The sequence below is a fragment of the Elephantulus edwardii genome, unplaced genomic scaffold, assembly GCF_000299155.1.
Source record: "Elephantulus edwardii isolate Elephantulus edwardi_28Jun2011 unplaced genomic scaffold, EleEdw1.0 scaffold00016, whole genome shotgun sequence".
NCBI lineage: Eukaryota > Metazoa > Chordata > Mammalia > Macroscelidea > Macroscelididae > Elephantulus > Elephantulus edwardii.
In genome coordinates, this window is record NW_006399766.1 from 19,227,248 (window position 1) to 19,238,989 (window position 11,742).

At 42.5% G+C, this 11,742-nt stretch overlaps 1 protein-coding gene across 1 annotated transcript; it reads left to right on the forward strand.

The window, feature by feature from the left end:
- The first annotated feature begins 1,098 nt into the window (after window positions 1-1,098).
- BRS3 (bombesin-like receptor 3) lies at window positions 1,099-5,503 on the forward strand. Its single transcript, XM_006881822.1, has 3 exons — window positions 1,099-1,535; window positions 3,328-3,679; window positions 5,087-5,503. The coding sequence occupies exons 1-3, from the start codon at window positions 1,099-1,101 to the stop codon at window positions 5,501-5,503; spliced, it is 1,206 nt and encodes a 401-aa protein (XP_006881884.1).
- Window positions 5,504-11,742: the final 6,239 nt, after the last annotated feature.

The following is an 11,742-nucleotide window of genomic DNA, read 5'->3' on the forward strand; positions in this document are numbered from 1 at the left end:
CCTTGGAGGCAAGGATTTTGAAGCTTCATCTGACATACTTTGGACATGTTGCAAGGAGTAACCAGTACTTGCAGAGGTATGTCATGCTTGGGAGGGTGGAGGGACAGCACAGGAGAGGAAGAACCTCTATGAGGTGGATTGATTCAGTGACTGAGGTAGTGGAGTTTAATGTGTCAGAGACAGTAAGATTGGCACAGAAGCAGGGTTTGGGGATGTTGTACGTAGGGTCACTATGAGTCACAGGCAACTTGACGGCACATAACAACAACAACAAAGAGAGGAAAGCCTAAACAGCTTTTCAAAATGCATATGACATAAAAATGGACAATCAGCCAAGAAATGGTTTTGGATATTGTAGAGACAAAGCAACTGGTGGATTGAGTGATTTTTTTTTCATCCATCAGGAGGTACTCTAACACTATGTAGCATAGTCTCAGTAACATGCACAAAATAGAGAATCACCACGTGTCAGAGCTATGTGTTAAGGCCAGGCTGTTTGAATTATTACTCCTTGGAGGTGAAAGCAGCCCTGTCGAAGTAGAAAAGATTTGTTGCCTCAGTGCCTCAATGATATTAAATCTAGAGGAGTGAATTCAAGTTTGTGCTTTAGGGAACATGCACATACTACTTATTTGTCATGCCCTAGAGTCTCTCCAGTTGCAGAGACACACATTCTGGGAGAAAATTGACAAAATTTGTACAGATCTTGCTGCATAAGTGGTCGGGGGGAAGGGTAGAGCGCCACTAAACATTAACTTTTACTTTATAATGCCCCTCTGTCCCCCAGGGGGTTAAAACACACAACTGCAGAACATTTCCCGCCCCACTTGCCCTCTACCTACTGTCACTTAAGACATGCAAACACCAATATAATTCCTCCACCTCCCACTCTTCAGTGCCAGTTCCGTAAGCATTACCCAAGCATGCCGGGAGATACAGAATTGATGGCAAGGAGTATCCACGTGTCTTGGATTCTCTTTCCACTCTGTTCTGTTCTCTCAGTGCCCTCTCGTTGATAGGTGTTGGCAATAGACGTAGCAAACAAACTGCCTCTGCACTGAGCAGACAGAGCATTGGAGATTGAAGTGTCCAGGAGAAATGTCTCATGAAAAGCCTCAGCTACCTAATCAGACTTTTATATCTGTCACAAATGATACAGAATCCTCAAGCTCTGTCATTTCTAATGACACTGTTAGAAAGAAAGGCTGGGCTGAAGACAATTCTCCAGGAATAGAAGTATTATGTGCCATCTATATCACATATGCTGTGATAATTTCTGTAGGCATTCTTGGAAATGCTACTCTCATCAAAGTCTTTTTCAAAACCAAGTCAATGCAAACAGTGCCAAATATTTTTATCACCAGCCTGGCTTTTGGAGATCTTTTACTTCTGCTAACTTGTGTACCGGTGGATGCAACACACTACCTTACAGACGGATGGATGTTCGGAAGGATTGGTTGTAAGGTGCTCTCTTTTATCCGGATTACTTCTGTTGGTGTGTCAGTGTTCACACTGACAATTCTCAGCGCTGACAGGTGAGTTTCTTTTCCATTCTCTTTGCTAAGGGGTGAAATTAGATAAAATTTAAAAAAAAATAAGAGAGAACTTGAGCTTAGCAATCACAGACTGCCCTTCTGCTTTTCTCACATTCGGTATCGGGGATGCCGGATCGGAGAATCAATCGGGTGGCATTCTAAATCAAAGTTGGCTATCAGGATGTTAAAATCTCTGTGTTAGCATCTGAGGAGATTATAGCCTATCTAAAAATTGCACACTTTAGGGATAATTTCCTCTCTTCTGAAGTGTAATTGTTTCTTTGAAAGAATAATGAATGGTGGTTGATTCTTCCCAGTTTATCAAGTAAAGCAAATTCTCAGGTCTAGAAGGGGGGAAACATGCTTTATACATTAGTGCTGCCTAGTGGTATAATACAGTCAGTGTTAAAACATTAGCCTAGGTGTGAAATTGACTACATATGCATTGCAGTCTATCTGGTAAGTAGTACCTCAGACTGATTTGAAATTTCATCAAATGAGTTAATGAGAGAAAAAACGGCGGGGTTTCAGTTTCCTAGTAACTGTGTAATGTTATCACCTAATTATTTTCTCTATAAGCTTTCAAAAAAAGCCCTGCTGGCCTCATGTTTAAGTGTTCGGCTGTGAAAAGTTTGGCAGTTCAAACCCATCAGCAGCATCATGGGAGAATAACGTGGTAGTCTCTTCCCAGAAAGATTTCATCTTGGAAATTCCATAGGGCAGTTCTACTCTGCCCTATAGGATAGATATGAGTCGGCATGGGCTTGCTTAATAGCAATGGGACTGGGTGGGTATAGGCATTTATTGACATGCTCGAGAGAAATAAATGAAAGCTATTTGCCTGTGAGAATGCCTATGGATAGCACACAGGTGAGCCAGGGGGCTCAGGGTCTGTGTGAGAGGATGGTCAATCTAAGTCCTGCTTTTTTCTATGTTCCTACCATAGAACACTAATTGTGAAAGCACAGAAAGAATTAAGGCGCCAAATGTTAAAAGCGATGCTTTTAAAACTCTGCAAGTCTGTATGTAGTCAGAGCCATGTAGGATCATAAGGGACAGGTTTTTTTTCTTTCTTTCTTTCTTTTTAGATTTTTGAATCAGAGAAGAGGCAAGCCTTTCCTGCCTCTTTTTTTTTTTTTTTTTTGTTTTGCTTAGCTGATCTTAACATTCTGTTGAAGTGTTGACCCATGGAAAGGTTGCAGATTCTAAGGTGGATTTGTTGGGACGTGGAAGCATTTTTGCACAGGGCTTCCTAATTCTGTTGGTGATTTGGCTCAGCAATGAATAAGTTAGCACTTAAGAACGGGGAAGAAATTAAACCTTGCCTCTTTACTGAAACCTACGGAGTTCTTTCCTAGCAAGGGTCAGTGTCTTCATGCAGAAAGGGGGGAAAAAAAAATCCCTTCAGCAGCAGCCACTGCCCAGAAAAGGAAGTCTTTTAGAACACTTAAGGTAATGCCTAGGCATAAATTACTCTCAACCACACGTGAACTCACCTCTGAAAACATTTCTTTGTCCTGGAGGATAGAAAAGAAATGTAAACAAAATAGGAACTTCCTATGCAAACTTCTCAAATTGCAAATCTGGAAGGCTGCTTGCCAGTCCATAAGGGGAAAAGGTGACTGGCATAAACAAAAAGACGGAGCTGTCTTATGGGTAGTGGAAACCATCACCACTTGATTGGCAAGCATCACTTTGGCTACAATGCAGAGGGGTAGCAGGTTGAGATACATGACAATCAGGGTCCCATCCCAAGATTCCATCATTTTTACACCTTTTTTGCTTCTTCTAGATACAAGGCAGTTGTGAAACCCCTGGAAAGACAGCCCTCCAATGCCATCCTGAAGACTTGCGTGAAAGCTGGCTGTGTCTGGGTGGTGTCTATGATAATTGCTTTGCCAGAGGCTATCTTTTCCAACGTATATACGTTCCAAGACCGCAACACAAATGCCACTTTTGAATCGTGTGCTTCTTACCCTGTATCTGAGAGGCTTCTGCAAGAGATTCATTCTCTGCTGTGCTTCTTGGTGTTTTACATTATCCCACTGTCTATTATTTCTGTCTATTATTCTCTGATCGCTAGGACACTCTATAAAAGCACGCTGAACATCCCCACTGAGGAGCAAAGGCACGCTCGCAAGCAGGTACGTGTAGCAATCAGGACACGTGTACTGAGGTAGGTATTAATGAAGGGCGAAGTGAAAGCCCTGCTTTTGCACCTGTGAGTTCTTAAGTATAATAGCAGCAGCAGCAGCATATTTTAGGTTAAGATAATGGGCTCCGGAGTCTGTCAGACCTGGGTTTCAATCTCAATGTTTGATCAGTTGAACAATTTTGAGCAAGTTATTTAACCTCTCAGTTACATGAGGACCACACGATAAAAAGTGAAATGATTAACATGGTGCCTCGCACAGAGGAAACTTTCAACGAATGACACTCCCACTAGTATTAGAGAAGGGACAACTGAAGTTTGGGAGCAGTATAAATAGGGTGTGAGCCTCTTCGACTACAGAAGGAATGTGGCACAAGGAGAGACTTTTTAGAAGTATAACAGCATTCTAGAAATAGCACAATCTGAGAGAGTTGGCAAGAATCCATAAAATTATTCAATCTAAACCACACAGATGAGCAAACTGAGGTCCAGGGGGAGGAAGTGCAAAGTGGCAAGAAAACACAGTGACTCACAGAAGCTTGATTAAGATCACTGCAAGAGCCAGGTGCGCTTTCCTGGCATGAACACGGGCAGAATACAATTAATTAACGCTGACAGAACCCACTCCCAGTGGATTAAAAAAAAATATTTTTTTTTTTGCAGGGGGTAGGATAAGATTACAGGGTTCCATTCCTCTCTCATTTCAGTACACAAAGAGTTAAGTACCTTTTTGCTAGCCCATTTAGGTGGTTCAACTGGGCTTAACGTCCATTTAAAGTCCCCATGATCTTTGCTCTGTGACCACAGGCTGTGTGTATCTTTACTTAACGTGCTTCCATCGCTCTCATTAATAGATGTGGTTAAGATTATTGTCACATGCCAAGGACAGCAAAATTGGGCTGTATTCCTTTGATGAGATGGTTAGAATCCCTTTAGAGAAGCAATTTCTGACAGCAATTTGGGAACTTACAAAAACCCCAGATGAATACTCTAATCAGCCTCTCCTGAAGCAGGAAAAGTAGTATTGTATAGGTCCTTCATTTTTAAAACTGAAATGAAATGTTGGAGAATTCCACAGTCCTCCTTGAGTTAATTGCAGATATCTAGAGTGTCTTAAAAGCAGGGGTGGGAGTGTCTGAATTAGCGTTAATGAGACTAAGCTCATGGATGAACTTGCTTGCTCTATTCTCTAGCCACAGGCTGCAGAATACAGCACACCCCAGCCTTACCACCTTACAATGCACACTCGAAGTGAGACCCATTTGTTCATTGTCAATGTCTACATAAATCAGAGAATGACTTCTTATTACAATGCCCAGAAGAGTCTCTCCTAACTAATTACGGTGTTTGTTTTTGTCTTGTGTTGTTGTTTTTTGTTTTGTTTTTAATCTTTCTTAAGATTGAATCCCGGAAGAGAATTGCCAAAACGGTGTTGGTGCTGGTGGCTCTGTTTGCTCTCTGCTGGTTGCCGAATCACCTGCTGTACCTCTACCACTCGTTCACCTCTCAAACCTACATTATGGACCCCTCTGCAATTCATTTCCTGGCCACCATTTTCTCTAGGGTCATGGCTTTCAGCAATTCTTGCGTCAACCCCTTTGCTCTTTACTGGCTGAGTAAAACCTTCCAGCAGCAGTTTAAAGCCCAGTTATTCTGTTGCAAGGTGAAGCATCCCGAGCCGCCCCCTGCGGCGACCCCTCTTAACAACCTGGCTGTGAGGGGCAGGGTCCCAGGTGCTGGCAGCTCACAGGTGTCTGAAATTAGTGTGACCTTGCTGGCTGGGTGTGGTGAGAGGATGGAAGATGACCGAGTCTAGCTTTTCAATGAAAAATGGTGTTTCTTTTCCTCCCCGTGTGTTTATCTGGCTAAGAGCTGTGGGTAGGTGCGTGGTGTCAGAATTTTGAGTTTGGGAATTGTGTGGAAAGGTTCCTTTAAGTAAAAAAAGAACCACGATTTTCCCCTCAAAGGGCAAAACATGACTGCTAGGGGGCTTTCTAGATCCAATGAAGACACACTGACTGTAGAGGGACACTTTTGTTTGTGCCAGCGGGTTGTAAGGGAGGTCAAATAGGAGGGAAGGTGAATGGAAAAACAAGATGAAACCTCAACCTGTTTCCATCACATCTGTGATGCTTCGAATTTCTTGTATACTCATGTGATTTGCATAAAATTGTGCTTGTGTTTATTACATGGTGTAAATCTAGAGATTATTCTTTGTACATGAAAAGGGGATCAGAAATGGAAAATGAGCATCCTTCAGTCATTTTTTAAAAAAGCAAAATCCTTTTAAAAAAGGCCTTTCCAGAATGGCTTCCCTTTGACATTAATCTCCATCCCACTATCACCAAGTCTGCAATTGAAATGTTTTAGGGCCAGCACGCATAAAGTACTGAGATGAAGTATTAGCCTTGCCAGGTTAACACATATTAATTTACTGTAGTTCAACTTAACAATCACAATACATTACTGAATTGGCCAGAATTCTTTTCACAAATATGGTGAAGAATTTGGCTATATCCATGGGCGAATAAGTGGCCTTGTCCATGGTATAATTTGAGGACCCCAGAGAAGGACCCTTGTTGAAAAATGCTCCAGCTTGTCAGCGTGTGACATTTTCCCTTGGAGTGAATTAATTTTTTCCCCGGTAAGCAGTGCCCTCTTTCTTAGGAAGTGCAGTAATACCACATGAGATTCCAGACACCTGAGTGTGCATTTGTCAGTTCTGATCCTCTTCCTGCTCAACTTTATAGTAAGCCTGGTGTGTGCCTAAACCCTGTAAATGTGACTTAATCTGCCCTTGCAAATCAGATGGAAGGAAGGCTCTGATTTTCTGTCTTCTCTCCTATTGCTATGAGCTTATTTATAACTGTGAGTGATTTCAAACAACTTGTCAATAGGTGTGTCAGATTTTAGATTTGTGTTGGTTCAGAAAACACTTTATTAAGGGTAAATTAAAGCATCTATTTGGTATTATAGTTCAATTTGTATTTAAGAGAAACCTTGTTGGGTGTGCTTTTGGTAGTTTTGAGCTTTAACTGACTTGTATAGTTTGTGAACTTTTGCTAATGATGTGGCTTAAAAGGGGGGTTGATAAGGGGACATATATTAACAATAAGTCTTTGATAAGGGGACATATATTAACAATAAGTCTTAAAATTTCTGTAAGATGGATTGACTTAAATTGGGGGTGCCAATATTGTATTAGCAATGCTTTAAGCTGGCCATTATAATAAGTGGGGAGAAAACAAATAAATATGAAATAAAGTTCTGAATGGCTCTCTGCAACTTTATATTCTAAAATAACACTTCTGGAAGAACATTAACTGGGAATTCATCTTCATTCTCTATTTTAATATTTTTTTAGTCACCAAACCCCAAAAGATTTGCATCATTTTCCTCTGAGTGGAAACCTCAGTACTCTCCTAAGCAGGACATTTCAGAATTAACTGGACAGAAGGTTATAAAAGTCTTTCAACAGCTGAGCAAAATGGCACACCAGCAATGTCCCTTTTCTTCATTCTGAGAAGTCCTTCGGTCATTTAGGGGCCTGATGTCAAATATTTCCCTAAATGTTTTTCTAGGGCTCAAGTCTCCTATCCAGAATTGAAGAACTGGAATTAAAATTACTATCTTTGTTGAATTTTTTTTTCCCTCAACAAAGGAGGAAGCAGTCTTTGTGTCTAAATCAGATTGTCCTTCTCAAGGTTAACCCAACATTTCTATCACTTTGCACATTGTGGGACCAGAAAGGTTCCTATGGAATATTTCCTTTGGAGAAGTTCCTTAATAGAGGGAGGTAGAAACCATGAAAACCCAACTTTGTAACCTTCTCAATTTTGCTTCTGCCCTGACCCAAAGTGTTAACCATTTCTAAGTCAGGATCCTCCAAGAATCAGGGCAAAAGCATTAGTTCTTGACATCACAGTAAGTGGGGATGGGAAAATTCATGAACACAGTGAACATGAATGAGCCCCTTAAAAAAAAAAAGTTTGACATAATTCAGTATTTTTCCAGAAAGATTACCTAAGCCAAATAGATGACTTCCTCAGTCTAGTGCTGTTTGAAGTTTAATGCACTTCTTATTTACCAAGAAGGGAGCAGCCTATGAAACTGGGAACACAGCATGGATCACTGCCTCCTAAAGTCAGAGAATGGAACAGATAGGGACGCAGTATGTTTTGGGTTCCTCCTCCTCAGAACATTCAGTGCTACTAAATTAACAGGGGACCTCCCCCCTCTTTGTAACTTCTTTGTATTGTATTGCCATGGATTGAATTATGTTTCCTCAAAGTAAATGTCAACTTGGGCCTCTCCTCCTTATTTCCTTTTAGGGAGGAAGGTACATCCCTTTGATATATAACTTTCTAGTATTTTTTTTTATTTCTATTGATTCAGTGTTGCACTTTTCTCCCTGCCCAACCTCCCCCACCCCAGTTTGCTCTTTGAAAAGTAAAATTCCCCATTGTTTTACAATCCCTCCCCCAAGGTCAACTCCACTGTGCAGCCTTCCTTCTGGACTCCTGTCATGACAATACCTAATCACATATCCCTTTTCAACAGTTCTCTCCCTCATCTGTTTCAATGCAGTATATGTAATTTATTCCATCTTTCTCAGTCTCCCCCCAACCCCGATGTCAGTCCCATTTTACAACAGCGGCACTATGCAGTATTTGTCCTTTTATAACTGAGCTATTTCACTCTAGCATACATAATGCCCTCCAGGGTCACCTATTATTTCATGAGTTCCTTGTTTTTCAATGCAGCATAGTATTCCATTGTGTGAATATACCACATCTTCTCCATCCATTCATTTTTTGATGGGCACTTGGGTTGTATCCAACTCTTTGCTATTGTGAACAAAGCCATGATAAACATGGGTGTGCATGTAATTGCTTGGGTGGCAGTTATGATTTCTTTAGGGTATATCCCCAGTAGTGGAATTTCTTGGTCAAATGGTATTTCTATTTGCAACTTTTTGAGAAAGCACTACACTGCCTTCCATAGTGGTTGCACCACTTTACACTCCCACCAACAGTGAATAAGTATTCCAGTTTCTCCACAACCTCACCAGCATTTGTTATACTGCTCTGTTGAATTTTGTTGTTACTGGGGTGAGAGGATATCTCATAGTAGTTTTGATTTGCATCTCTCTTAGAGCTAGGGATTTGGACATTTCTTCATGTGTTTGTGGGCCATCTGAATGTCTTCTTTGGTAAAGTGTCTGTTCATATCCTGTGCCCATTTTCCTATTGGGTTGTTTACCTTTGTCTTGTTGTGGTGCTTGAGTATTTTACAAATTCTAGATATAAGTCCCTTATATGATATGTCCTTACCCAGTATTTTTTCCCAGTTTGTGGCTTCCCTTTTTATCCTGTTGGAGAAGTTTCTGGATGTGCATTTATCTTTACTTTTAACCTTAAAAAAAATTCAACTTGTTAGGGTCCTAAGCCTCAAAAATAAAATAAAAAAGATCTCTAGTGGTACAATGGTTAAGTGTTCAGCTGCTAACCAAAAGGCCACCAGTTTTCTGTTGCTACAAATAATATGATCTTGGGAGCCCAATGAGGAAGATCTAGTCTGACCCGATGGTTAAAACTGACTCAATAGCGCCCAGCAACTTTTACTTGTGATCTTGAGTAGTTCAGTGACTCCAAAATAATCTCAAAAAAGATTATGGAGAGACATACTATGAAAACAAACAAACAAACAAAAACCCAAACCAAACCCATTGCTGCCGAATCCATCCCACTCACGGCAATCTCATGTGCAACTCAGTATAACTTCTGCAGGGGGTTTCTTTATGGATTACCAAAACTCTCTTCTGTGGTACTGCTGGGTGGGTTCGGCCCAACTGCCAATCTTTAGTATTGAGTGTAAACCATGTGTGTCACCCAGAGACCTTAGGATACTACGGGAGGACCTCGATTACCTGCACAGCTGCTAATCAAGAGGGTACATGTTCAAGCCCACCATGATCTCATCAGGCCTGGCAATCTACTCCTGAAAAAAAAAAATCAGCCCTTGAAAACCCCATGGATGAGACAGAGATGCACTTTGAAATACATGAATAAGAATCAATTTGACAGGAACTGATTTTATTCTAGAAATACACAGGAAAATAAGAACAGGAACAGGAATGTGTTCGAATATTGATAGACAACTGTCAGATCTCATGGCCAAGCAGAAAGCCATGGAAGGCAAAACCAGTTTAGCTCTTAATTCTCTTGCTCTGCTCTAACAGTAACTCTGTCCCTCTGGTGGTGGTGCAGTGGATTACGTGTTGGGATGTTAACCACTCTGAGGAGAAAGATGTGGGGCAATGTGTTCCCCATAAAGATTGACAGCCTTGGAAACTCTGTGGGGCAGTCCTACTCTTGCCTTTAGGATTGCTAAGCATAGGAACTGACTTGATGGCTGGGGGTTTGGCTTTTGACCTACTGATGCTACTTTAGCTTCTCCTTTCTCCTGAGGACTTTCCCCATGGCAGCCATCTGGTCTGCTTTTCTAATGATGTCCTGTTGTGCACACTCCCTGGGAGAGGCTCAGATGGGCGCTCTCATCAGTAGAGTTGCACTGCTAATGCAAAGGCCATGCCTGACAGTTCCAATTCACCAGTCACTCCATGGAGAAAAGATAGGCAATCTCCTCCCAGGAAACTTATAGCCTCAAAAACCTGATGGAGGATCAACTATGAGTCTGTTTCAACTAAAGTCAATGAGTCTAGAATGCACAGCTACCCTGAATCGCACAGGATTCTGGCCAGCCTCTGGGTCAGGAAAGATGGGTCACACGAGACCTAGGCATAAGGAACGTTTTTTGGCTACCTGCTTAAAAGGGATTTGTGGGCACAGCAGGACTCAGAGCCTCGTGTGCTATGGGACTGTGTAGCATATTCTCACTTATTCTGTGAGCTCACACAGGAAGCTCTGGTACCCTAGTGGTAGCTATCTTCCTGGAAGATTCAAAAAGCATGACTTCTAGATGACAGGCAATTTCTTTACTACTAGGTCGCCAGAGCTCCCTGATCATACTTACACTGTATTTGAAAAATGCATCCAAGTTCAGTCCTCTAAGCAGTTCTGCCATGCTCCCTCAACAACAACAAAGCCTTCACAGAGCTAAAAGTAATTTTAAAAAGTAAAAAAATTTCTCTTTAGGAAGTACCTCTCCTGGATTGTACCCGCCTTGGTGACAGCTTGGTTACTAGAACCTGACACTCCGTGGGCACTCAAAAGCTTTTTGTGCAATTTAAAAAACAGAGAACTCTGGTAATGGCTCTTCTTTTTCAACCGTGTGTCTGATTTCTGGCCAAAGCTGTGACCTGACTTGGTGAGGAAAGCTGGTGTTTACACTTGGAAATGTGGAGCTTCCGAAGCACAAGTATGTACATAAGGCAGTAAGTGCGGTCCCGCTTCACTCCCCAAAGTCGAGCCACAGCCTCGGGAAGGAAAAACTAACCAACAAATGGGATGGTGAGAGCTGGAAAAGAAGGCTGGCCCTTCCACTCACCACTCGCCCATTCATGCATCCACTCACTCATTCAACAGGCACCAGGTACCAACTCTTGTGTTGGGCATGCAAACTATGTTTGTAAACTGGCGCTTGTATTAAAAGAACTCACAAATAGGCAAAAGGCACACTTCCAGCGCAGGGAGAAAGGCTTAGGGTACAACAGCCCTGTCTGTTTCGTTCCATGAAAAACTTATCCCCTCCCAAGATGGCGGCGCCGAGCACTGTGCCCATACCTTCGGGTTACCCCCATTCTCCCTGGCCTGACCACCAAGACCCGCTGCCGACCCCGAGCTCCGGTAGGACAGGGCCGGCCATCGCCCTTCGCTGGGGCCTCAACGGGCCTAAACAGCGTCCAAGCGCGGGAAGCTACGCTCCACCTCCCGCCCTAGACCTCGTGCCACTGCGGGTGCGTCGGCGCATGCTGACGTCATCGGAGGAGTGACGGCGCGACTTACGACGTCGCGACGCGCCGACAATGGCGGCGGCGTGCGGCTGAGTTTCGGCTAGAAGTCATTTCTCGACGTTGCCGCGGGGGCCGCAGTC

Bases quoted from the DNA above. Each gene is read 5' to 3' on its own strand.
- BRS3 (XM_006881822.1), top strand. From the start codon at position 1,099: ATGTCTCATGAAAAGCCTCAGCTACCTAATCAGACTTTTATATCTGTC. The intron at 1,536-3,327 runs GTGAGTTTCTTT...TGCTTCTTCTAG, and splicing joins ACAATTCTCAGCGCTGACAG to ATACAAGGCAGTTGTGAAAC. The intron at 3,680-5,086 runs GTACGTGTAGCA...ATCTTTCTTAAG, and splicing joins AAAGGCACGCTCGCAAGCAG to ATTGAATCCCGGAAGAGAAT.